The sequence below is a fragment of the Hydra viridissima genome, unplaced genomic scaffold (assembly GCF_058129835.1).
Source record: "Hydra viridissima isolate aposymbiotic clone 2 unplaced genomic scaffold, HvirCarnegie_v1 scaffold_16, whole genome shotgun sequence".
Taxonomy (NCBI): domain Eukaryota; kingdom Metazoa; phylum Cnidaria; class Hydrozoa; order Anthoathecata; family Hydridae; genus Hydra; species Hydra viridissima.
In genome coordinates, this window is record NW_028324315.1 from 7,294,123 (window position 1) to 7,318,485 (window position 24,363).

General features: G+C 29.1%; 2 protein-coding genes and 1 long non-coding RNA gene across 9 annotated transcripts; 2 read left to right on the forward strand and 1 right to left on the reverse strand.

Annotated features, from left to right (window-relative positions):
• Nucleotides 1-1,269: 1,269 nt before the first annotated feature.
• Nucleotides 1,270-1,847, forward strand: LOC149877831 (uncharacterized). 2 transcript variants are annotated; one of them, XR_016447890.1, is made up of 3 exons: nt 1,270-1,329; nt 1,380-1,463; nt 1,637-1,847. It is a non-coding gene; the product is annotated as an uncharacterized LOC149877831 (long non-coding RNA). The 2 variants fall into 2 exon arrangements; XR_016447889.1 differs by having other exon boundaries at nt 1,303-1,463.
• A 4,255-nt stretch (nt 1,848-6,102) lies between these two features.
• Nucleotides 6,103-12,138, forward strand: LOC145181958 (omega-amidase NIT2-like). 3 transcript variants are annotated; one of them, XM_090073715.1, is made up of 10 exons: nt 6,170-6,715; nt 7,365-7,483; nt 7,655-7,864; nt 8,104-8,197; nt 8,635-8,709; nt 8,945-9,023; nt 9,147-9,162; nt 9,339-9,421; nt 10,131-10,186; nt 11,849-12,138. In XM_090073715.1, exons 1-10 carry the CDS (start codon nt 6,703-6,705, stop codon nt 11,917-11,919), a joined length of 816 nt encoding a protein of 271 aa, XP_089929841.1. In that variant the 5' UTR covers nt 6,170-6,702; the 3' UTR covers nt 11,920-12,138. The 3 variants fall into 3 exon arrangements, 2 of the variants coding, with proteins under 2 accessions (XP_089929842.1, XP_089929841.1); XM_090073716.1 differs by lacking the exon at nt 9,147-9,162 and having other exon boundaries at nt 6,103-6,715; nt 8,945-9,036; XR_016447845.1 differs by lacking the exons at nt 10,131-10,186; nt 11,849-12,138 and having other exon boundaries at nt 8,104-8,193; nt 9,339-9,419.
• LOC149877832 (tenascin-R-like) lies at nt 12,135-23,470 on the reverse strand. 4 transcript variants are annotated; one of them, XR_016447832.1, is made up of 13 exons: nt 23,367-23,470; nt 21,815-21,882; nt 19,568-19,867; nt 17,999-18,277; nt 17,579-17,869; nt 17,123-17,401; nt 16,681-16,968; nt 15,133-15,432; nt 14,672-14,977; nt 14,227-14,529; nt 13,860-14,138; nt 13,028-13,421; nt 12,482-12,612 (listed from the first exon to the last, which is right to left on the reverse strand). XR_016447832.1 is itself a non-coding variant. In XM_090073669.1 (12 exons), exons 2-12 carry the CDS (start codon nt 21,864-21,866, stop codon nt 13,141-13,143), a joined length of 2,958 nt encoding a protein of 985 aa, XP_089929795.1. In that variant the 5' UTR covers nt 21,867-21,882; nt 23,367-23,470; the 3' UTR covers nt 12,930-13,140. The 4 variants fall into 4 exon arrangements, 3 of the variants coding, with proteins under 3 accessions (XP_089929797.1, XP_089929795.1, XP_089929796.1); XM_090073669.1 differs by lacking the exon at nt 12,482-12,612 and having other exon boundaries at nt 12,930-13,421; XM_090073670.1 differs by lacking the exons at nt 12,482-12,612; nt 21,815-21,882; nt 23,367-23,470 and adding an exon at nt 20,067-20,175 and having other exon boundaries at nt 12,930-13,421.
• Nucleotides 23,471-24,363: the final 893 nt, after the last annotated feature.

Consider the following 24,363-nt stretch of genomic DNA (forward strand, 5'->3'; position numbering starts at 1 on the left):
AAATTTTGTTAATTTTCAATAGTAAAAAATAATAAGAAGGTAAAAAGCAAGTTTTTTTTAATTCCTGAAACCACTTTCAGCTGTCATTCGGTGAGAAGGCCTTATTATTATTGTTATTATTATTATTATTATTATTATTATTATTATTATTATTATTATTATTATTATTATTATTATTATTATTATTATTATTATTATTATTATTATTATTATTATTATTATTTTGATATTCAGCTTATTTTGTTTCTTATCAAGAATAAAACTACCCCCTTTTTTTAGTTAACTATGAAATTAAATACAAAATAAATATAACAGCTAACAGTAAAAAAAATAAAACAACAAAAAACAACCTCTTCCATAACCAGCTTTGGAGAAGCCATAATAATAAAATTAACGTATTTTTAAAGAATGCATGCACTTCACATTATTGTCATTATGAAAGCCTAGAACAGCAGCAAAGTTCAAAAAAAAAAACAAAAAAAAAAAAAAAAACTGGTACTGTCAGCAACTAGTTAAAAGCGCTAGAGCAAAAAGTAAATTTGATATGAAACTTTTCAAACTTCGTCCACGTAAAAAGCGCCAACAGTTGCTTAAGTTTCAGATATTATTTAAATTTTTTAAAACGGTATTAAATGTGACTAAACTGGATACGCAATTTTTATGCAACCTTTTATAGGGTGTTGTCAAAGTTACAGATAAATTAAAATATTAATTAAAAATTACAGTAAAAGCAGTTCGAGTTAAAAATTAAAAACATAACAACATAAAGTAAATTTCTTTTGGACATTTTAGTTTTAGAGAAATATTTATCCTGTGGTGCAAAATGATTACTCTTTTATGATATTTGAAAAAAAAAAAAAAAAAACTAAGAACTTTACTGCGCCTTTTATTATTATTATAACTTTTTTGAAAGCACTGTATATATTACCAAAAGACCAAAATGTAAAACTGTGTAACATTTCGCGAAGTTAGAATGATTTCGTTCTATATTCCATTTTAATTGTTGGGAGAAAATGAGTTAATAGTTTTAGTAAATAATAATTACTTTTAAAATACACTTTATTTTTAATTTTTTTTTTCTAAATACTTCGTTTAAATATAAATTCTTTCAAGCCTACGTTGTTGTTTCTTTGAAAAGTGATGCTAAAATTTGCAGTACTTTTTCACTTTTAGAAAAAAATCAAAAACTTTCTTCTAAAGTTTAAAATGGGAAATAGAACAAAACAATTCGATTTCTCCAAACTTTTCCGTTAAGTCTCGCGGTTTAACGGAAAAGTTTGGCGAAATCCTTTCATGGATTTCGCCAAACTTTTCCGTTAAACGGAACAGGTGTCTTAGACACCTGTTCATCCGATGGTTGTATACCATCGGATGAACAGGTGTCTAAGACGGAACCATATCAGGCCTCTCGCGCGGACCTTTTCATTGCACGAAAGAATTCTCAAAGAAATTTTTCAAAACAGGTATAACTAAGGTTTCATCTTTTTTCTCATTGTGATTTTGTTCTTTGAAACAAATTTTTCTTAAATTTTCATTAATAACTCTTTTTACGAATGATGAAAATAGCCGTTTTATTTCAAAATATACTTTTAAGCTTGTTCTCCCCTGATCCTTCTGGCCAACTGAATATTTTTAGACATAACGGTGACTCGCTTTGCATAGATGGCGCACAAATATCGTAGCACATTGTTTCAGTGATATCTCTTTCTCTGGTCTCTGCAGTCAGCGGAAAACATATTATGGTTTATAAAAAAACTGTTAATTCCTCGAATGGGATGAAGCAGTAAAAAGGACATTGGTATTTGCAGCATCCTCAAGATTCCTAAAGAGGGCGGCACTTGAGGAAACTTGAAACGAACATGACGTCAAATTAAGTTTAAAAAAATAATTAAATAGTAAAAAGTTGAATAAAAAAAAGTTTGAAGTTAAATAGTCAGAAGAGAGATTTTGATAAATGGTAAAATACGAATAACTTTGCTTGTTTTATAGTATTGTTATATGTTTCTGCGTCATTATTGTTTAGTTTAATCGTAATTTGCAAGCTATACGTAATTTGCGCACGAGCTATTTATGCATTAGATAGTTGTTTACTAAAAAGTAAAGTAGTTAATGTTTATAGTTTACATTCTTCTATAAAAACTGTTTGCTCTAAGATAAGACATAAGAGTTTCCAGTGGGTTTGTTTTGACAGCAATTATCATAACTAATATGCAACATTTATCATAGCTGTTGAAAATGAGAAGAATCTCGGTAAGAATAAGCAGGTGGAGGTGCGATAGAAGGTTTTATACAACGGACAATATGCGTATATACATCACTTTTTTCAATTTTCTTTTGTTTGAAAACAAAGCCTCTAATGAACTAAGTCTTCATTTCTTGGGTGTTCATTCAAAATAATTGATATAATTAATATATCAATATAAACTTTAGTTTCAATATAATTATGTACAATTTAACTTCATTCTAAATACAAACCTTCATCTCAATATAAATTAGAGAAAAAGAAGAGAGGAAAAAAAATAACAAAGATAAGAAGGAAGAATGCAATACTCTCCAAGGGATTGTAAGCATTTTTTGCTTAAATATTAATTTTTTCCAAAGTGATGAAAGCATCTTAGCATACATACATACATACATACATACATACATACATACATACATACATACATACATACATACATACATACATACATACATACATACATACATACATACATACATACATACATACATACATACATACATACATACATACATACATACATACATACATACATACATACATACATACATACATACATACATACATACATACATACATACATACATACATACATACATACATACATACATACATACATATGCGAAGGTACGTACGTACGTAGATACATCATCATGATCATCATGATCATCATGATCATGATCATCATCATCATTATCATCCCACCCAACATAAGACGACTTTAAGACGTATGTAACTTGTCTTTAACTCGTCTAGACGTCTACAACTAGTTAAAGACGTGTTTAAGACGGCTTTTCAACACCTCATTAAGACATCTTCCAACAACCAGTTTAAGATATCCTTAAGACATCTTAACAAGACATCTTTCAGAATAACCAGTTTAAGACATCCGTGAGACATCTTGACAAGACGTCTGTCGGAACAACAAGTTTATGACGTCCGCAAGCCTTCTTAACAAGACGTTTGTCGGAACAACCAGTTTAAGATGTCCTTAAGACATCTTAACAAGACGTCTTTTTGAATAAGCAGCTTAAGATGTCTTTAATCGTGGAAGTATTAGAGATGGACGTGTAAAAGTTTTGTTTTTTTGCAAACCATGCTAGTTGCGCATTCTTAAAAATCTATTGTTATAAACAATAATACTTTAAGAAATAACGCGGATGGTGAAAAGAAATTAGATCATTTACTTGAATACATTTATAACTTGAGAGGTAATAGTTAATACGAATTATGAAGAAGTTTTGTAGCTACCTAGAGCACAATGGCTCCATGTTTAGTGAATTACTCCATCTACCATATCGCTGCAGTCTTCTGGTTTATGAATATTAATGAATTTTCTATATATATATGATTGACAACAGGAAAATATACAGTTAAGGATAAATAACTTATACACAAAATGAATATAAATACAAGAAAGAAAAAATAATTTGTCACAGTTTTAAAGAATTTAGCAAAACCAGTTTATGGCAAACCGCAAGAATAACTTAGTATTTAACATTAACATAACATGATTTACCAGCTATATATAAACTAAATTTTATTTGACAAAAACTAATGGGTTATTATGTGCTTTTTATAATAAATGAAATAATATATGAAATATGAAAAACGAAAACATGAAATATCTGGCGCATTTTGCAAGATAATTATAAATTTGAATAACTTTTTAAAAGATTTTGCATTATCAAATAAGTTAAAAAATACTCATTAGAAAATGCACCTACCAATAAACAACTAACAGTGGAATATATATTGGGGAGCTTATAGAGTAGTCGACGCAAAAAATGGCGGCATATGGGAATAAATCTTAAAAAATACATAAATTTAAGGCTGGTGAACGAAGGTTGAATGAAACCAGATCTTGACAAAAAATTATATTTAAGCTTTTTTATGTTTCGCTATACTTTTTTTAGTCATTTTAAAATTGTTTTTACAGGTCTATTTTATCATTGACAGACTTTGTTTACACGAAAAAACGTGTCCAAATTTACAAATGTTTATCTTGAAAAAATGATAAAATCTGTTTGTGCCGACAACTAATTTCCTTTACCCTGGAGTAATTTGTTTAATAATTTGTCAACACGTGAAGTAGTTACTTTATCCTGAACAGTCTTATTAAACAAATACTATGAAAGTTTAAACTAATACTAAAAGTTTAAACTAAAATAATAAGTTGCACGTCCACCTCTTATACGTCCATGCTTTAATTCCTTCCTTAATTGAGTCTTTAATTACGTCTTTAATTCCAATTGCGGAAGAATGACAAGAATTGTATGGTTTATAAAGTTATGCGGACAATTTTATCTGACAATAAAATCAGTTGTACACACTGTTAAAGTTAAAGCTTTTTTCTGTGATGCCCCAGGAAGATCATTTTTAAAATGGACTGTTGCGCTCATACTGGATATTATTCTTGTGAAAGAGGCATTATCAAAGGTTCTTAGGAAGGAAGGGTAGTGTTTAATGAAGAACAAAAATTTTGTAAGCGGACAGACTACGATTTTAGCTGCCAGTCGTATAAACAACATCAGAAATATGTCTCTTCTTATAGCTGCTGGTTTTAAATGTGTTTTTCTGGATTTCTGTCTCGACAATATGCAAAAGACCAACTAATAATTCAAAAAAATTTTGAATTATTTCGTTAAGGTCCTATGGCTAGGTTATTACAAGCACATATTTTACAGATTTCTGAGAAACTAATCGAATTTAGAAATTAGATTGTTCACAAATGATTAATTTCAACATGGATCTACAGAGAGGTGGAAAGAGAAGTTTTAAAGAAACCCACCTTTACAAATGTGTAATTGGTAAGTGTCTTCGATTATATTGTATTGGAAGGAGACTAGAAGGTAATATATATATATGTAATATATATATATATATATATATATATATATATATATATATATATATATATATATATATATATATATATATATATATATATATAATATATATATACATATACATATATATATATATATATATATATATACATATACATATATATATACACACGTCTTTTTAAGCCGTCATTAATACGTGTTAAATAAGGCAACTTTAAGACGTCTTAGATAAGACGACTTACTGTGTTTCATTTGAGACCAGTTTAAGCCATCTTCAATACGTGTTGAATAAGACAACTTTAAGTCGTTTTAAACAAGACGATTTACTGTGTTTCATTTGAGACCAGTTTAAGAAAACTCTAAGATGTCTTAAATAAGGCAACTTTAAGACATCTTAGATAAGACGACTCACTGTGTTTCATTTGAGACCAGTTTAAGCCATCTTCAATACGTGTTAAATAAGACAACTTTAAGTCGTTTTAAACAAGACGACTTACTGTGTTTCATTTGAGACCAGTTTAAGAAAACTTTAAGATGTCTGAAATAAGGTAACTTTAAGACGTCTTAGATAAGACGATTTACTGTGTTTCATTTGAGACCAGTTTAAGACAACTCTAAGATGTCTTAAATAAGGCAACTTTAAGACGTCTAGATAAGACGACTTACTGTGTTTCATTTGAGACCAGCTTAAGACATCTTTAAGACCAATTTCAAGACGTCTTCAATTTGTCTTTAAGACGACTTGTTGTTGGGTGGGATAAGGAGTAGTTAACAAATTTCTACCAATCAATGCCATCATCGGAAGCTTATGCTCGCATCTCTGAATAAACAAAATTGCGATCTTCTGTGTTAACGGAAGACAAGTATTTGTAAGAAGGAACAATAAGTGTTGATAGCTTGAGCAAAGGATGAATAATATATTTTTCATTCAAGCTGGACAGAAAAGCTGTCTTCAAATCACGCATACTGTCGCTGTCTGAACCATTGATTTTACAAACTGACCGAAATAGCATTGGCCATACATCAGGGGACGTCGGCACATTGTCATGTGACAATTGCACAGTGGGCTTGTTATAGGAATGCAAATGTTCTAAGACGTCATGCAACAATTTTTCGTTAACGTTGTTCAGTTGCTCAAGCCTGTCAAACTGCTTTGAATCAGCAAGAATAGACTTGACATGATCTAACTGGCATGACAATGATTGCAAAAGAAAAAATTGACTGTTCCAACGAGTCGCAACATCCTGTTTGAGAGTGTGATTTAGTTTCTTGATTATCAAATCTGAATGCTGCTCAGTTTGGCATTGTAATATGCAATGCCTGAGAGATGCATGTGATTATTGATTTAATGAATTGTTTATAAAACTAAATAATTATATATGCAATAAGTCTACCGACAAACCTCATCCCCAACTTCAACGCAACTTGATTCTTACTTCAGTTTTAAATGAATCTGTTAAAAAGTGCTGTCACAAAAGGTGTAAATTATAGATGACATCATAGATATCTGTTTGACTTGCATTTTTGACATGATTGTTCTATTAATATGAGCACATGTGAACTGAAGAGTGGTAAACCTGGACTAAACAAGTTTATTCAAATAATTGGTTAATGATGTCAAGAGGTGATTATTATTTAAGAGGAAAATTTTTCTTTAAATGTTCATTTAGAAAAAAAAAAAAAAATGAATAGCAGAGTTATTTATGATTAAAACCAGTGGGATATACAAATGCAAATTATTACAGGGTGAACTATAGGAAAATATATAAATAAAATATCTAACAAAAAGATGAAAATTTAATGAAAATTATTTTTTTTTTAGTTTCATTTTTTTTTTCCTTTTGTTTTTGTTTTTCTTACTAACATTTTAGAGAACAGAAAATATATTTACAAAAAATATTTTATTATTTCATGTCATAATTGCTTTTTTTTGTTTGTTTTTTTGTTTTGCTTTTTTTGTTTTGCTTTTTTTTTTTTCATTAACAAAATAAAAAATAATATTTTTTATCCCCTCCCTAACTTTCTTATTTTTGCTATTACCACTATAAATGACCACTAAATTTTTTTAAGATTTTATTGGTTTGACTGGCTTTTCAATAACTACATATCATATATTCAGGCAGTAACATTAGACAGTAACATCAGACAGTAACATCAGACAGTAACATCAGACAATAACAAGGAGTTTTCTATGGAAAATCATTTTTTTAAGTTTCACAATATCTTCAATATTTCATTAAAAGTTATGTATAAGTTTTTTAAATAAATTTTAGCAATGAAGATAGCATTAATTCAGATGAATGTAGGAGATGACAAAGCGAAGAATATTGCTCATGCTCGAGAACTCATAAAGCAAGCAGCATCACACAATGCTCAATTAATTTGTCTTCCAGTAAAACTTATTTATCAATCAAATGATCATTTAACTCATAAGATTTAATGAATAACTGTTGTAACTTAAAATTTGTTTGATAATGGCTAACAATGTTTGCATTTAAAAACATAGCTGTAGGGATTAAAGACAACTGTGATAATCATTTCAATGGAGTTTTTTTTCTTTGAGGAATGCTTCAACTCTTCTTTGGGAGTTCAGTCTTTCTTGCCTTATGCAGAAATGGTTCCTGGAGAAACTAGTCAAATGATGTCTTCGGTTGCCAAAGATCTTTCTATATATTTATGTGGAGGTTCAATACCAGAAAAAGAAGATGGTAAATTGTACAATACATCATTGGTATATGGACCCAGTGGAAATCTTATTGCAAAACATCGGAAGGTTAACTATTTGTCATTATTAATGAATCATGTTTAATATAAATATTTTGGTAAAAGTTTATTAATACAACAATAATAAAAATATATTTCCACATTTTTATATATCCATATTGCCAAACATCGAAAAGTAAACTTCTTATCAAAAATAATTGACTGTTTTTTTTTTGTAATTAGTTAAGGCTTTATGATTTTTATTTAAATCTTTTTTATATATATACATTTATGCATTAATTTTTATAGGTGCATTTGTTTGATGCTGATATTCCTGGTGGTATCAAGTTTAAAGAGTCAGAAATTTTTAATCCTGGAACAAAGTTAACAACATTTAATGTTGGTAAATTTAAATGATAACCTTTTTATATCTGAAGAATTATTTGTATGCAATACTTGGTACTAATTGATAATAAAGCTATTCCACTTCTTTAATTTTTCAAACTGACCACAAGACTGTGTATCCTTTGCAATTTTAATTATTTTTCATGTTTTATTTTAATTCAGAACAAAAAACTTTGATCATCTTGCAATGCAAAAGTTATGCAAAAAACTTTTGCATAGCAGAGTTATTAATGATTGAAACCAGTAGAATACACAAAGGACTAACTTTATGAACTCTTTACTTTTTAAATGTCTAAAAGAAACCTCAACCTAAAGTCATTCTTAAAATATTTAAATTTTAAGAAATTTAAGAACTTTAAGAATTAAATTTTGATTTAAAGAAAAAAAAGTTTTAATCATATTTTTAATCACATTTCAGTTGAATGTTGAATTTAGATTCATTAAAAGTTGGTCTTGGTATTTGCCATGACATTCGATTTCCAGAAATGTCTACAAAATATGCTGAAGAAGGTCTTTTATTTTCTTTATAAAAATGTTTTTAATTAAATTATCAAAATAATATTTAATTTAACAAATGGTTGCTATCTGTATTTTAATGAAGTGCTGTTTTGGTTTTCCTATGAAAATTGACATTTTCTTGTTATTTTTCTTGCCTATTATTGTTATATGAAACATAAAACTTAAAAGTAAAGTATTTTTAATTTTCCGCACATTTATATTCTACTTCCTATATATCACATTTTAGGGTGCCAACTCCTTCTCTATCCTGCTGCTTTTGAAATGACTACTGGACCTAAATTATTTCAGCTTGTTCAAAGAGCAAGGTCTGATGTTACAGTTGTTTATGCTTTATTCAAAACTTGATCTGAAAATTTTCTTCTTTAAATTTATTGTTTAAGATCCATGATGAAAAACTGTGTTAACTGTTTATTACTTTTTCTATTTAGAGCTATGGACCACCAGGTAAAAATTTCTAGCATTTTTTTAGAGCTCTAGACAACCAGGTAAAAATTTATGGGGAATTCTTTAGCTTTAGACCATCAAGCCAAATTATATGAGATTTTTAATTTTTTTGATTTGTTTTTATAGCGATTCTTCAAGTTTTAATAATTTGATTGTTTTAATTATTGGTTATTTAGCTATATGTGGCAGCTTGTTCTCCTGCTCGAGATGAACATGCATCATATGTATCTTGGGGACACAGTGCTGTTTGCAATCCATGGTGAGTAATTTTAATTGTGTGGTTGACTTCCACGAGATTTGAATTTTTTGTTGTGACTCACAAAGAGTGATGTGTCTCTAAAACTTTTTTTTAAGTTTTTAAATATGTTGTTTCATAATAAAAATATATAAAAACATATTTGAATGTTTATATTATTTATGCTACCTTTTTGTTAATTTTTTGAAAATAATGTTATTTCATGTTTATTTCATTATCAATAATGAGAGTTTTGATAAGACATCTATAATCAATCTAAGATCATTGGGATATGAGATTGGGATCATTGATGGGATAAACATTCATATCAAGTTTTTAAACAGTGATTATCATTTGCTCATTTTCATATGAGGAATAGAATAAACAAGGTAAAATGTGACCGGCTGGGAGAAAAGGTACTGAAAGTACGGGATGGAGTTAAGAGTGCCAATATGTTCACTGTAGTCATTGGCATTAATGTAAAAAAATTCATAATCATATTCCTACAAATTCAGAAGATATTAAATTTACAAATAATACTATAAAAACATGTATTTATGGTACCTTTTCCATATTATGATTTGAAACTGAAAGAGAGAAAAAATTGAGTTAAACACTTTTTTTTTTCCACGAGAATCTTATAGAATGTATAACCAATAGTTGTCAACTATACTAAAATTTATCAAACAATTTATTGAGATGGCTTAAACATCCTGGCATTGTTTTTTTCCAGGGCTGAAGTTATTGCTGAAGCTGGTCATGAAGAAGAAATCATTTACGCAGAAATAGGTTTGAAGGATTTTATATTTTCATTTATAAATATATAAGTATGTTATTTAGAATTTTACTTTAAATTTTTCAAATTTTTATTCCTGTAACGTAACGCTAGCACTTCACTATCCATTAAATACGAGATTTTTAAGTGATCGCAAGACATGCAATATTTGCGATACACTGTGGACCAGAGTAACCGCCAGGTTGAGTTGTTCCTTAGGTCTGATTTTTCTTTTTCAGTAGTCAGTAGTAAACATTAGTAGACACCATTTATGACATTTCAAACTTCTAAAGGAGTTGGATAAAGTTTTACTGGAAGGCGAAAACTCGGTTGAAAACTCGCGAAATTAATAAATGGCGGAATGTTTACATAAAACGTGTGCTGTTTGTCTTAAACAGTTCGGTAAAAAGTCAACTGAAATTCAAAAGATCACTCCTGCAATTAAAACAAAGATAAAAACATTCTTCTAGAACCAGTATAGTTTAGAAGCATTTGGTATGGTAGCAGGGAATAACATCGAAACTGCTGTTCTGGAGTTTTAAAAGTCCTATGCAGATTTAATTGAATATGTGCATGACACATTCGAGGGTATTGAGCTCACTGTTACATGGAAAGTTCACATAGCAGTATGTCATATACTTCCTTTTCTTCATTCTAACAACTGCGACCTAGGAGTTTACTGTGAGCAAACAGGAGAAGCTATTCATCATGAGTTCAAAAAAAAATGGGGAGTAGATACAAACGAAGAATTAACCATAAAGATTATGCAAGACGGCTAAAATCCAGTGTTGTTGAATTTGCATCAAAAAACATAAAATAGATCAAATAATTATAATTTAAATGTTTATAATTTAAGTATATATTGAAAAGTAAACTATTTTTACCATTCAGACTTATAATATAACTAGTTAACATAAAGTTTTCTTATTTTGTGCTTTCGTTTGTATAGGATAAGTTATAGTTGATTTTTGAAGTTTTTGTTTCAAAAACTTTTCGAAAATCTCAACACCTCAGAAGTTCTAAATGTTATACATGTCTACTAATATATACCCATCTATCAAAAAAGAAAATTCAGACCTGGGGAACACAGTGGCTAAATCAAAAAGCTGAAACTATTCAAACGTTTATCGAGAACATTTATCGATGAACTTTTCTTAAATAACTTTTTTTTTTGTATGTTTGCCTTGTTCTGTTGGGCACTTCGATCTCAGAGTAAATAAAAATTTCTTCTCATCAAAAAAGAGAATCTGGCGTTCTCTTTTGAATATAATTAGCGGGGCATGGTAACTACATTGTAACCAACTCACTTGTAAATTGGTAATGCAGTTAAAAATCAACAGTTGTAGAAGATACGGCAAAATGTAGGTTGCGAACCCTTAATGGCTTGTTTAAATTTAGTGTAGACAAATTTTTAAAAAATAAATAAATTTGAAAGTAGCAAAAAAGAAATTCTTTTTTTTATTTGTTCATAAAACATTTGGTTATGATGTACATGATGGGTTTATTAGATAGATTGGATAATTATGATATGTGAAATAAAGAAACGGTTCTGAAAAAAATCTGCATATTTCTGTTGCCTGGCTTTCAGGAGAGCGGGGAGGGCTGGGTGCGCCACTAGTTATGTTTTGATGAATTTTTAACAAAGTTGAGTTTTAAATTATTTTTGTTCGATCTAGATACTGAATTATCGGAAACAGTTCGAAAAGCTATTCCGCTACATGACCAAAAACGACCTGAGTTGTATTAACAGCCTTTGGCATCTGAAAATGCGTAGAGCAAAAAATTACTAAAAAAATGAAATCAATGATTCCGTCATTTGTTTCAACAGACAAGTCTTTTCGTTTTATTACAAACCTTCTTTGACAGTTTAGTTTATCCGAGTTTTTATATCTATTATAATTTTTACGGATATAATATGCTAATGGATTTCTTCAGCAGATAGCTCACTAAAAACGCTATCAATGAATTTATAGTTGTTATTATTTAGATAAAAAAGATGGTACGCACTAAAAATAAGGAAATATGGAGTTAAAAAAAATTGTCAGTTCACCTGATGGGTGCGAAGTTGTTTTTAATTTTAAGCTCAAACAATATAAAGTACTTTGCTCTTTTAACTCAGATTTTGGTGTTAACAGAGAATGCAGATAGAATTCAACTTTTTCCAGTTCTCATTTAAAATTTGAAAAATATAGTTGCGTTAGCTAAGTGTACATTAACCTAAATATCTGCTTTGTTATTGCATCGTCAGCAGGCTCAATAAGTTCGTCAAAATTTTCATAAGCGCCGTTTTTGGAATAACTTACGCTGACGCTGAATCTCTTAGCACATTTCTTTTGCAAACCGAGTAACGCAAGTGCAACGATGATAGTAAGCACTGCAAAAGCGGCTATTCCGATACCTGTTATAACTTGCGCACTCAAACCGACAGATGGAGTCGTACCTGAAAAAAGTAACACAATTAGAGTTTTTGTAATGGTAAAGTGACAAGTATATTAAAAGCGATCACAAATTGTAAGTGCCAATCACGAATTTGAAACTATACTCGCCCAACCTAATCCGAACCCTAATTTGCAAGGGATATTAACGATTACCTAGAGCAAAAAGCTCTTTAGAAATCCTATAGAATCTTTTTAGATTTTTGGGATTCTATAGGAGTTTTATAAGACTTCTTTAAAATTCATATACAATTCTGAATTTTTTTGTTCATTTTTTATAGATTTCAATAAGTGGAACGGGAGGGTGAAAATGCAGCAAATAAAACTTAACTTTTATATATTTCTATATACCAATTAAAAAGAACACATATTTAGTCGAATGGCTTTCATTAGAGCTATGCTCCTATCAAATAAAGTTACCTTTAAAAATTACGTAACCCTCACTAAGATTAAAAATAAAAAAACCGATTTTTTTCTAAATGCGAGTGGCGCACAACAAAAAATTATTCCGACTGACATCGATTTTTCGTGCGCTACACATAGAGTTTGTTTTCGTTTTTTATGACCGCAAACGAAGGATCTTCCATTTCTGCAAGTGTTCTTTCTCCATTGGTGTAACTTTTTTTTTTGTTTTTTGAAAATTTCACACTGGTATCAAATTGTTTAAACTTTGTTGGTTTGTACTTCCTTTTCCAGAGGTTCACTCCAATAGCAAGAGCAATAATGACACCGATTATACCGATTGTTACTCCGACGATGACTCCAGAATTAGTTCGATTACTGGTTTGACTTACTCTTTTGAAAACTGTCTCACCTGTTGAGAAAGCAAAACATACATCATGATATCGTGATATCACTATTTAGCAAATATAAAAAGTAAATGCACGATGGCATAGATCGTTGAAATCCAAGGTTTAAGGAGGGAGCTTGAGGGGGGAGACGGAGAATCAGGGTTTGAACAAAATATGCAAATTTGTGGAAATCTCCAATCGAAATTTTCACTTTTATATAAAAAAAATATTTTTTTCTCAAATTTTGCATAAATCTCAATTTCCCTTAATTCGTTATATCGTGAATGACCGACCGACGGATGGAGCAACTCCATTTTCCGTCGGTCGGTCAATGACCGACCGACGGAGAATGAAGTTACTCCATCCTTATTCTATATCCTATTCAAAAATATATCCTATTCAAAAATCTTTTTTCGAAACATTAAAAAATAACTAAGTGCTTGTTAAATAAACGCATTTACCTTGAGTAACAAACCCCCCTAAAGCTGACCATTCTCCAGCATTATCATTAAATCCGATAGCCCTTACTCTAAACTGATAGTAAGTCTTAGGAACCAAGGATTCAATCACCATTGAGCTCGATGATCCTTTCGTTCTTTGAACAATAACAGTGGAAAGATCTGATGTAGAGAGTTCAACTTCAAAGTAAAAGATACCAGCCGAATCCATGACACTCCATTCAATTTTTGCAGAAGCGTCAGCTTCAAAAACTACAACATTTTCAGGTGTAGCGAGCAGCACTGGTAACAAAAACGAAACACTCCTTAAGCATTAACATAATGCAGCAAATGGAATAAAAAAAACTACTATAATGAAACGGTTGCTTACCTTTAGGTGTAAATAATTGTGGAGTTGACCATACTCCTTTAGAATTGGAAAGATTTTGTGACGAAACGACAGCTCTAACAACAGTATAGTAGACTATCCCCTGCTCCAATCCAAAAAATTCATAACTTGTTGTATTGGCGTCAGGTGTTTTAAATGTTGCGGTTTTGGTAACTCTGGGGTAGTTATATAGTAACGAGATCTCATAATATATGATATCAGGGCGCTCATAAATACCTTCCCACGAGAGCGTAGTCTTGTTCTCATACAATTTAATTTTTGGGTAAAAGACCGCCCGAGGGGAAACTAAAATTTAAATTTAATTCATATTCAAACTTGCAAATACTTATATATAGCATATAAAATTACCATTTAAATAATATTTACGTCTACAAAAACGTCCTATGTCATAGACCTAATAGTAGTTACGATATATAATTTAACTTACCGTTACCAGTTTTAAATTCATAAACACTGAGAGTTCCATTGACGTCATCCTTTTCAGCAAATATGGACACTTTGTGATGAGCATTGCTGATTAATGCATCAGGGAACTTGAAAGACAAATATCCTTGAGGTACTGCAAACGTAGCATTCACCCAACTGTTTTTAGCTTCAGTGCCTTCTAATCTTATAAAATATTTCACATCAACTTGATTCGATGTCTGTTGGTCGTATCCAGGGGTCCAATGGACTATGGCACTATTTTCATCAATATCCGTGATGTCAATATAGGATGGAGGTCTTCCACCATCTTATAAAATGTAAAAAGCTTCCAAATGATGTAATTGCAAAACATTCATGAAATCAAATTATTCTGTTTAAATTGAAGAGCTTGAGTCGAAAGATTTACTTGCATCCAACACAAAAAATCGAAAAATTCAACGAAAGAAAACCACATCAACTTACATAAAGAAAATGCAGCAACAGTTGACCATTGGCCAACATAGCCATTATCTCCAAACACACCACGCACATGTAAATTGTATGGGTACCCAGAAATCAGGTCATTAATTTGCATCTTTTGAATTAGAGAACTATCTAAGGTTGTAGAGAATTCATCTGTGCGATTAATTGGAACTGCTGGGTTTGGATTTCCTTCAATACTGATTTGATATTTAATAGCCCAGGACACTTTGTCACATTGAAAAAGAACACTTGATGGGCTAAGGATAGTAACAGAAGGATTACTGGGAGCATTCAGAGCATCTATAAAGTGAATGTTATTTCAGTGCAATAGATTATCTTTTCGGCGGCAATTTTAGAAAGGATGTTTAAATTTTTCATTGAATTATTCCACTTAAGGGAATAGGACAAGCTTCAAAAACTTGAAGATAGCTTCAGACATGGTCAGAATTAATAATAAAAGGAAATAAATCAATTGTTAAAAAATTCTCTAATTATAAGTTAGTATGTAGAAATATATAAAAGAAAGTAGGCCCTCTTAAGCTTTATGTTAAATACATAAATTTGAAGCCTGAATGCACTTTAATTGTAAAGAGGAATTTTCCAGTTACTGCTATTTTTGTTATTATTGAATTTTTATTAGAATTAATTATCTGATTGAAAATAACTTATCGTAGATAATATCATCCCAGATAATTATGGATTGAACCAACTTATTAAGATCACTACAACCACATGTTTCAGTTTAAGTGACCTTGGTTTTTTTTAAAAATGCATTGATACAGTGAATAAACTTCTGAAAAAAACGTTATTACTTCAAACTGATGACACTCATTAAATATAATTCTGCTAATATGGTGGATATGGATCCAGTTAAAACAAGGAAGCATGGTCATTTTTAGCAACTTGACACTTGTCAGTAATGATATTTATAATTTGAGTATGGCATAGTTAAGACTTATTCATGTGTAAATATGGCAGGAAAAAAAAACAACAACAAAATAGTTTCCAAAACAAGAAATAAAAGACCAAAAATTGGACCAAGAGCTTTTTGACTGTAATGTTTTGGCCCAACCTATTGTACCTACCTTGTTGTACCTATTCTATTGTACCTACTCTATTGATTTGATTTACTGTTTTCAATATTACTATTTGCCACTAATTCCAATCACTTCTGGTACTGGTATTTGAAAGGGGCTTTTTTTTGTGGCAAAAACTAATCTCCTTCAACAAAAAATAAATTTTCTGCTTTTTTAAAATGAAGTAAATGTTAATAGGAATTAGAGATTTTAGTTGTATTGCAAATGAAGACGGTTAAAACATAATAATTATATTCAGAATTATATATTGTAAGTAATATTTTAACAATTTTAACAACTCAATAAACATTTGAATGAATCCTTTCAAAGACTAATGATAACAGTAACAGAATGAAGTCAGTAGAAAATAAACATTGGAAAAAGACTTGTTGACCAAATTGTGAAACTCAAATATTGATGACAAATACCTGCATGCCAAAAAAAAAAAGAGAAAAAAATTAACAGTTATTACCTAGCGGTAACCCTGTACGAAACCCATTTGAAGCTTCTGAACTTGATACATTGTTCTCATCGATTATTATAACCTTTACTATATATGGATTGTTAGGAGTTAGATTGGTAAAAGTATAGTGCAGCACATTTTGTGTGAAAATTTTTTGAGCAGTTTTCATTTTTAAACCATTGTCAAACAAGACAACTGTCAGACTACTGTAGTTCTGACCTGAGACATCCCATGAAACATTTGCAGATGAATAATTGATGCCAGTTATTGTAACTGAGCTGACAGGTTTGGGGCCAGCTAAACATATTAAATGTCAAATCAACAAAGGGTAAAAAGTAAATTTAAAATAATTTTTTTCCCTGCTTCAAATATTTTAAATCAAACTTATAAATTAAAAAAAAATTATGATATGCATTATGAGAAGTATTTTGTACTTATCAAAAATACTTACAAGTCACAAAAATGTTTTCTACTGAAAACTCCCCTAGAACATCATTAAAAATGACTGCTTGAACCATTGTGCTATATTGAGTTCCTGAAGCTAAGTTTGTTAAAACATATGAGTTAACATCCCCTGCAACTTTTACCGACACTGGTAGCATTTTACTGATGTAATATAAAATAATGTAATTATTAATAGGATATGGTATCAATGGTGTGCTCCATGTAACTGTAGCACTTTCTGTAGTTACATTGGAAATTACAACAGATGTTGGTGAAGGTGGAATAGCTAAAATTAAAAATGAGTGGTTAAAACAAGTTTGAAAACTATTTACTTACTACTATTTCTTATTACTATCATTTAATATTATTATTTATTATTATTGCTTACTATTTATCATATAAATTAAAAAATTTTAAAAAACTTTAAAAAACAAAAATTATCAACTTCATTATAAGAAAGTACCTGCACTTAATGTTTTAAAACCAAGTTCTGATGACCAATCACTCATTACATTCGCAACAACAGTTATTGACCGAACACGGCAAATATAATATGTACCTATTTTCAATCCTATAAGTGTATAATGTAGAGATGTGGAAGAAAATGTAGTTAGATTTTCAGGAGATTGTGGATTTGATACTTCTATTTCATAACTACTAATGTCTTGACCATTTTGAGGATCAACCCAATTGAGATCAGCTGTAGTTTCAAGGATATTGTTTAATTGCAAATTGTTTGGAGCAGCTGGACGAGCTATAAAAATACTTATGTTATTTTAAACTTACGCAAACCATTGTTGCCTGTTTTTTTTTTAATTTATAAAATTATTTCATCAAAATTTCTCATAAGAAATAGTAAATACATTATAAGTAAGTAATCTACCAATATTTGTTCGAAAACCACCACTTAAATATGAGCTTCTTTCATCATTTAAAAGGGCTGACACAAAAACTGTATACGGTGTAGAAGGAGTTAACATTTCCAATAAAAACTCATTGACATCACTGGACACTTTATAATGGTTTGTAACTTTCAAATTCTCAGAATTTTGAACAAATAACTGATAGCTATCAACTTTGGAAACAGATGGTGTCCATGCTAAACTAGCTTTTGTATCCATGATATTTGATATTGATAGAGATGAAGGAGGTGACGGACCCTCTGGAAAAATAAAAAATGTTACATTTTATTTTCAATAGAAAAAAACTTTCAGTAAGAACCACCTAAAAATTAGAGTACGATATTTTTAATAATGCTATCAATATTTTTTAATTTACAGTCAAAACTAAAGAAAGTTCACTCAGTGCAGAGATAAATCCTTTATTGTCTTTGACAAATTTAAAGACTTGGATAAAATAAATTAAAAAACTTCCAGATATCAGAATTTTGCCCAAATGAAACAATAATATAATTTTCAAAGCAATCTGGATGATAAAGGTTTTTATACTAAATTTTAAAATTATAAAATGTATTTTATAAAAATTTTAATGTATTTTTGTTGTTGTTGTTGTTGTTGTTGTCTTTTAAGTAATAAAACTATATATATATATATATATATATATATATATATATATATATATATATATATATATATATATATATATATATATATATATATATATATATATATATATATAATCTGAGGCAGACATCTTCAATTTAGAATAACCTTTAGTTCAGTTCATTAGAATTATAAATTTTCTGAACCTGAAATTTTTTTTTTTCTTATTTCAAAGATTTCCACAACTCATTTAGTTTGGTTATACATTAGGTTACAATTCTAAAATTAATCCAAATAAAGCAATTTAAATATTTATTTCATTATTTTTATATAAGTTTTTATTTTTAATTCTATGCTTGGTAGTAAATTTACATGAATACCAACTTTTCTTTTATACGCAATTAAAAAACCACAATGAAAAATCTTTCTGACTTATTTTTATTTTTATCAGTTTCATGTAAATCTGACTTTAAAATTCAAAATGCCTTAGCTGACGAAACTGTTTTTGCTTTTTTGCTTTTCCTTTTTTTTTTTTTTTTTTTTTTTTAGCAGCAATAATAGCAGCAGTTTATTAACCAAAAAAAAAATTGCAATATTTTTTTAAAATTAAACAATACCTAAGTGTTTGATAATTTTTATGCTTTGTCTAATAAAACTTTATAAAATTATTTGATGCAAAGTATTTTTTTTGTTTTGATTTCTTTTTCACATTTAAAACCATATGTATTAACACATAAACATTATTAATATCTTTATATCATAAAATATAAATATTTTTTATGGATATTTTATGACAATACAAATAGTAAAAAAGTTGAATGTAAAAATAATATGAAGGTTACAGGGAGAAAAATTGTATCAGTGATATGTAATCTTTTATTTAGGGGGTAAAAAACCAAAAGTGTATTGTTACAGTATACATAAATTTATTAATCTGTAGAAAATCTTACTTGTAACCAAAGTAACAGAAACACTCCATGGACCGTATTCATTAGCTGTCTCATCAATACCACCAATTGGCCTTACTCTGACTTGATATGTGGTTGCAGAAAAAACATTAGTTACATTAAATGAGTCTGCATCAGATGCTGCAGTATTACTTTCACTAGCTGCAGTTTGGGGGTAAATATGATATTCGACTTGGAAGCCATAGACTTTGTTAAGGTATTTATCCCACTTTACCACAAAATAATCAACTCCAACCGAATCAATTTGAACATTTTGTACAGGAGGAGGTGGAACAGCATTAACTTAAAAAAAGAAATAAATCATTGTAACCATTATTTATTGATTATAAATAATCTACTTAGACACTGAGAAAGAATCTCGCTAGTTAGGTGTCGTTACACTCAACTGAATTGTTACAGTGTGAATATTTTATACCCAGTATTAGTAAGTTAACTGGGTCAATTATTAAAAAAATTAACATGTTCTAGATGAAATCATTACTTCTGAGATTGACTAGGTAAAAAAGGGGAAGATTTTTTTTTGAAAGTTGTTTGTTTGCAGACCGCGAGGTTGAATCACATTTTTGACATTAATAAAATTCCCCCCCCCCCCTCCTCCCCCTAACTAATCCGATAAATAAAGTTTATGCTGAATAAGCATGGGAATTTCGGCCTTCGAAATCGACGAAATTAAACGAAATTCGTGTTTCAATTTCGGATCGAAATTGAGAACGAAATTTCGATTTTTTGGATTGTTTAATTTCGCGAAAAAAATTTCGTATAATTTCGGGTCATTGAAAGTAACGAAATTGACACGAAATTAAACATAAGTTTTAATTTCGAAATTCGTGAATTTGTAATGTTTAAAAATTTCGTCTTTCGAAATTCAATATAAATTTCGATACGAGATTGAAACACGAATTTCGTTTAATTTCGTCGATTTCGAAGGCCGAAATTCCCATGCTTAATGCTGAATCAAGCTTTTAATGAAAAAAATAAAATAAAAATAATCCACTCTAAAAAATTTAACATAAATAACTAAAGAAATGAAAAAATAATCGCAGTCCGTTTTTAAAGATGAAATCACACAAATATGGCTCTTCCCCTTTGGACGAATTTTCTGTTCTCTTTAAGTGTTGGAAATATTCTTAAGTTGAGCCATTGCATCTAATGAAAAAATAAACCCATTTTTTAAAAAATTTTGATAAAATGAAGAATAAAGAGGTTTATAGTTTTACATGAGTACCAGAAGCTATATAATAAAATATCAAACTTGATGAGATAAATGTTAAAACAAAGTTGATTTTTTTTTATTATTATTTTGCCATTAAACGAATTTTTTATGAGGAAAACTTTGTTTAAAATGGAATAAAGGAAAAATGAAAGTAGCTAAAAATTATTAGCAAAGCACATTCCCCGTCTCTCCCCACCTTAGCCCCAGTTCACCGGTACTACCACCACCAAATGATTCTTTAGCTGTGATAGTGGATTAGGGATCCAACTAAAGTTCAATATTAACAAATCTGAAGTGTAATTTATCACTTCATGGGTAGAGAATTTTTTTTCTTCAAAATTTACGCTTTACAAGTTTATACATATAATAATTGTCTTAATTTCTTATTTTGCCAAATGTTCTGAATTTACGCTTTACAAGTTTATACATATAATAATTGTCTTAGTTTCTTATTTGCCAAATGTTTATTCACGGTTGATCTTTATAAATAGACAGTGTAGCTATAAATCTTACGAGATAATATTTACATTACGAGAGACCTGAGTTCTTAAATTTTTAAACCAACAAAAAAGGTTAATGAAAATGAAAAAAATGAAAAAAAAAAACAAAAAGTTTCATATTTGAGTGATTAATCCCAGATTAATAGAAAAGCGTCCGAGAAAAAGCGTTGCAAACGTAATAAAATATCTAGTAAAGAACAAGAAACATGAAAGTAAGAACGATAAAGGATGAAGATAAGATTTAGTTTCCTTCCGTTTTTGGAAAATGTTTACTGAAAAGTTTTTACTCGATAAATTTGCTGTAAACTTGTAGAAAAACATTTTTTATTAAAAACTTCTTATCAGTTTGAGTTGAGTCCTTCAAAGTAAACTTATCATGTAAAAATGGTAATGACGTCATAATATATTTTCATACAGGAAATGAAACAAAATTGCGAAAAGTTTTATGAAAAATATTAGTCTGATTGGTTATTGAAACAGTTAATAAATGGCCTAACGCTCGAGGATAAAACATACCAATTACAAGTAGTAACCAAAAAAACGCAGTTGCAAAATTTATTGTCTTCATTCTGTACAACTTCTATCTAAAAACAAAAAAATATGACAAACTGCAATAACCCTAGCAACAACATTAATAAAAAAAACACCAATAATTTTTGTGACTCGCCTATACAAACTTGTAATTGTTAACTTATCAGAATACCGAAGCGACTGTATTTTTTTTGATGAAAAAATACCTTAAAAACTTCATTATCTAAAGAGTTTTTTTTTAATAAGTAAAACTCTAATATGCTGTGTGTTTGTGAAAACATTGAAATACAAAGCAAGTTGATACTTAGATTTTTACATAATTTACGTTTTTTATGCATTTTACATGTAAAATATATAAAACATTCGTGAGCAGTGTTTGGCTAAAATTAAATGTTACAAAAAACTCCATCCATATAATTTGAGAATGAAGATTAATTAGTTAATTATTCAAATTAAGTAAAATTACTTTCATTATAGTAATAGTTCATTTAATCTTAAAAGAAAATCACGCGAGAATTTCCGCACAAGAAATTTAACGTCGAAAACGCTTTTAACTGTTGAACATTTTTCAGTAATTTTTAATTGTAATTTGTAAATTGATTACAAGTAACAGAAAATTCTCCAAGCATCGGCGTCGAACTTTTCGGCTTTAACAAATAATAACAAACTTCTATATCAGTGTTTTAATCAAAGCTTTTGAAGATTATTAACATATATATAGAACTTTTTATGCATTTAAAAAAGCAAACGTTTTAGGTGAGGCAGTTTAATATTTTTACGCAAGTTTCTTATTCAAAACTTGTTACAAAAATAAATTAAACGGTTTTAACAAAATAACATTTTTTTTTCTTTCGGAAATTTAATAGCTTTGTATGTAATGGAAATTTAATAGCTTTGTTCATAAATTATTTTAAAATCAAATGAGTGATAAGTTGGTAGTTTATTCGTCGTTGTTAATTGTTAAAATCAAAAAACCAAATCTCGATGCTTAGAAAATCGATTCGTTATTAACGTGGAAAAGTCGTTACAATTTGTTAATCGAGCTCATTTAGTTCAGAAATTCTTAGAAACATTTTCATTTTCGTCCAATTTAAAAACTTGTATTAACAAGAAATATGCGTTGAATTCAGAAGAGAATTCACGGATTTACAATGAACCAATATGCATTTACAAGGTGGTGCTATGTTTCGAAGATTTGCTTCGATATCTAAGATGATAGCTTTAAAATGATGTTTAAATTATTGCTTCCTGTTCAGAATAAAGCAGCTCAACGTTATGATATTCTTCATTAAGGAAATTTTGGTTTTCCAGAGTGATGTCTAACATATTCATTTTTAAATGCGATTAACGCTGACATAAATCTCACAGCTAATCGCAAGCCATTTGTTACTAGTTTCCAATCTTTTAGAAAGAAAGGAGGTTTTAAAATGGTTGGCAAAGAGGAGAGAAATTAAAAAAAAAAAAAAAGTTAAATCTCTATTTGTAAAATGTAACTGCACCAATTTTTCATAAAAATTATATTGATATAAAAGCTTACCTTAATATAGAGTATTATTGATGAACTTTGAGCAATTCAACTCAATTTGTAAATATTCACTGACTGAAAGGTTATGATACAACGTCTATACTAAGAATGAAAAGGAATTCAAACGATATATGCTTAATTGTCCGTTATGAAAGATCGATTAAAATGTTATTCTCTTTCTAATCTTTACGCAACGACTTTCCTTCTAATATTATGGACTATTAACATACCATATTTGTTACATACTTAGCTCTCAAGGTATGTAAAGAGGTTTTGATTCTTGTTTGAAAATCACATTTTAGCCAAATGTACACGAAAGCATGAAGCGTATGTTAAAAATATCCGTTTGTGCTCGAAAACCCAATAAATCATCTTGTAGTCATGGCTTTGTGCTATAAATCATCTTGTAGTCATGGTTTTGTGCTATAAATCATCTTGTAGTCATGGTTTTATGCTATATGTTTGTTGGCCAGCTTTACGAAAGAAAATTTGTAAAATAAAAGATTTTTTTCCAAGCCAAACATATTATCGAAACTGAAAAACTTACAAATAAGTTTTTTAAATGAAAACACAAGAAATTCAAAGCAGTATTTACTTGCAATAAGCAAGTTATTGACGTCGTGCGGTTAGAACCTTATCAGACTTCATTGTTCCAACTTTCTAAAATTACAAACTCAAAATTACTTTTACGTAATCGTCTGAAACACCTGAAGACAAATGAATGAAGCATAAGCTAGTAATGCAAATCGTCGTTAAACTGTGTTTATTGAACAATTCGTTATACTGAGAGGAAGGGGGGCTTTAATCTTATGTTGATAATGTTATATTGATTTATAACTTTTAAGTTTGTTTTAAATCAGATTATGTTTAGGCCTGATTTAAATTTCCATTCTTCTTTTGAGAGTTCAAGCAAAAAAAAAAAATTACATCTTTAAAAAAAAAGGTATTTGATGATCTTTCCTAATTTAGTTTCTTCAGTATAAATATGGGCCATATTTTGTTTAAGTAA

Coding starts and splice junctions, on each gene's coding strand:
- LOC145181958 (XM_090073715.1), top strand. Junction 8,198..8,634: donor GTTAACAACATTTAATGTTG/GTAAATTTAAAT, acceptor TGTTGAATTTAG/ATTCATTAAAAGTTGGTCTT. Junction 10,187..11,848: donor AATCATTTACGCAGAAATAG/GTTTGAAGGATT, acceptor TGTTCGATCTAG/ATACTGAATTATCGGAAACA.
- LOC149877832 (XM_090073669.1), bottom strand. CDS start 21,866: ATGAAGACAATAAATTTTGCAACTGCGTTTTTTTGGTTACTACTTGTA. Junction 19,868..21,814: donor TTGGTTACTACTTGTAATTG/GTATGTTTTATC, acceptor TCTTTTTTTAAG/TTAATGCTGTTCCACCTCCT. Junction 15,433..16,680: donor TCGTACAGGGTTACCGCTAG/GTAATAACTGTT, acceptor TTCACTTTATAG/ATGCTCTGAATGCTCCCAGT.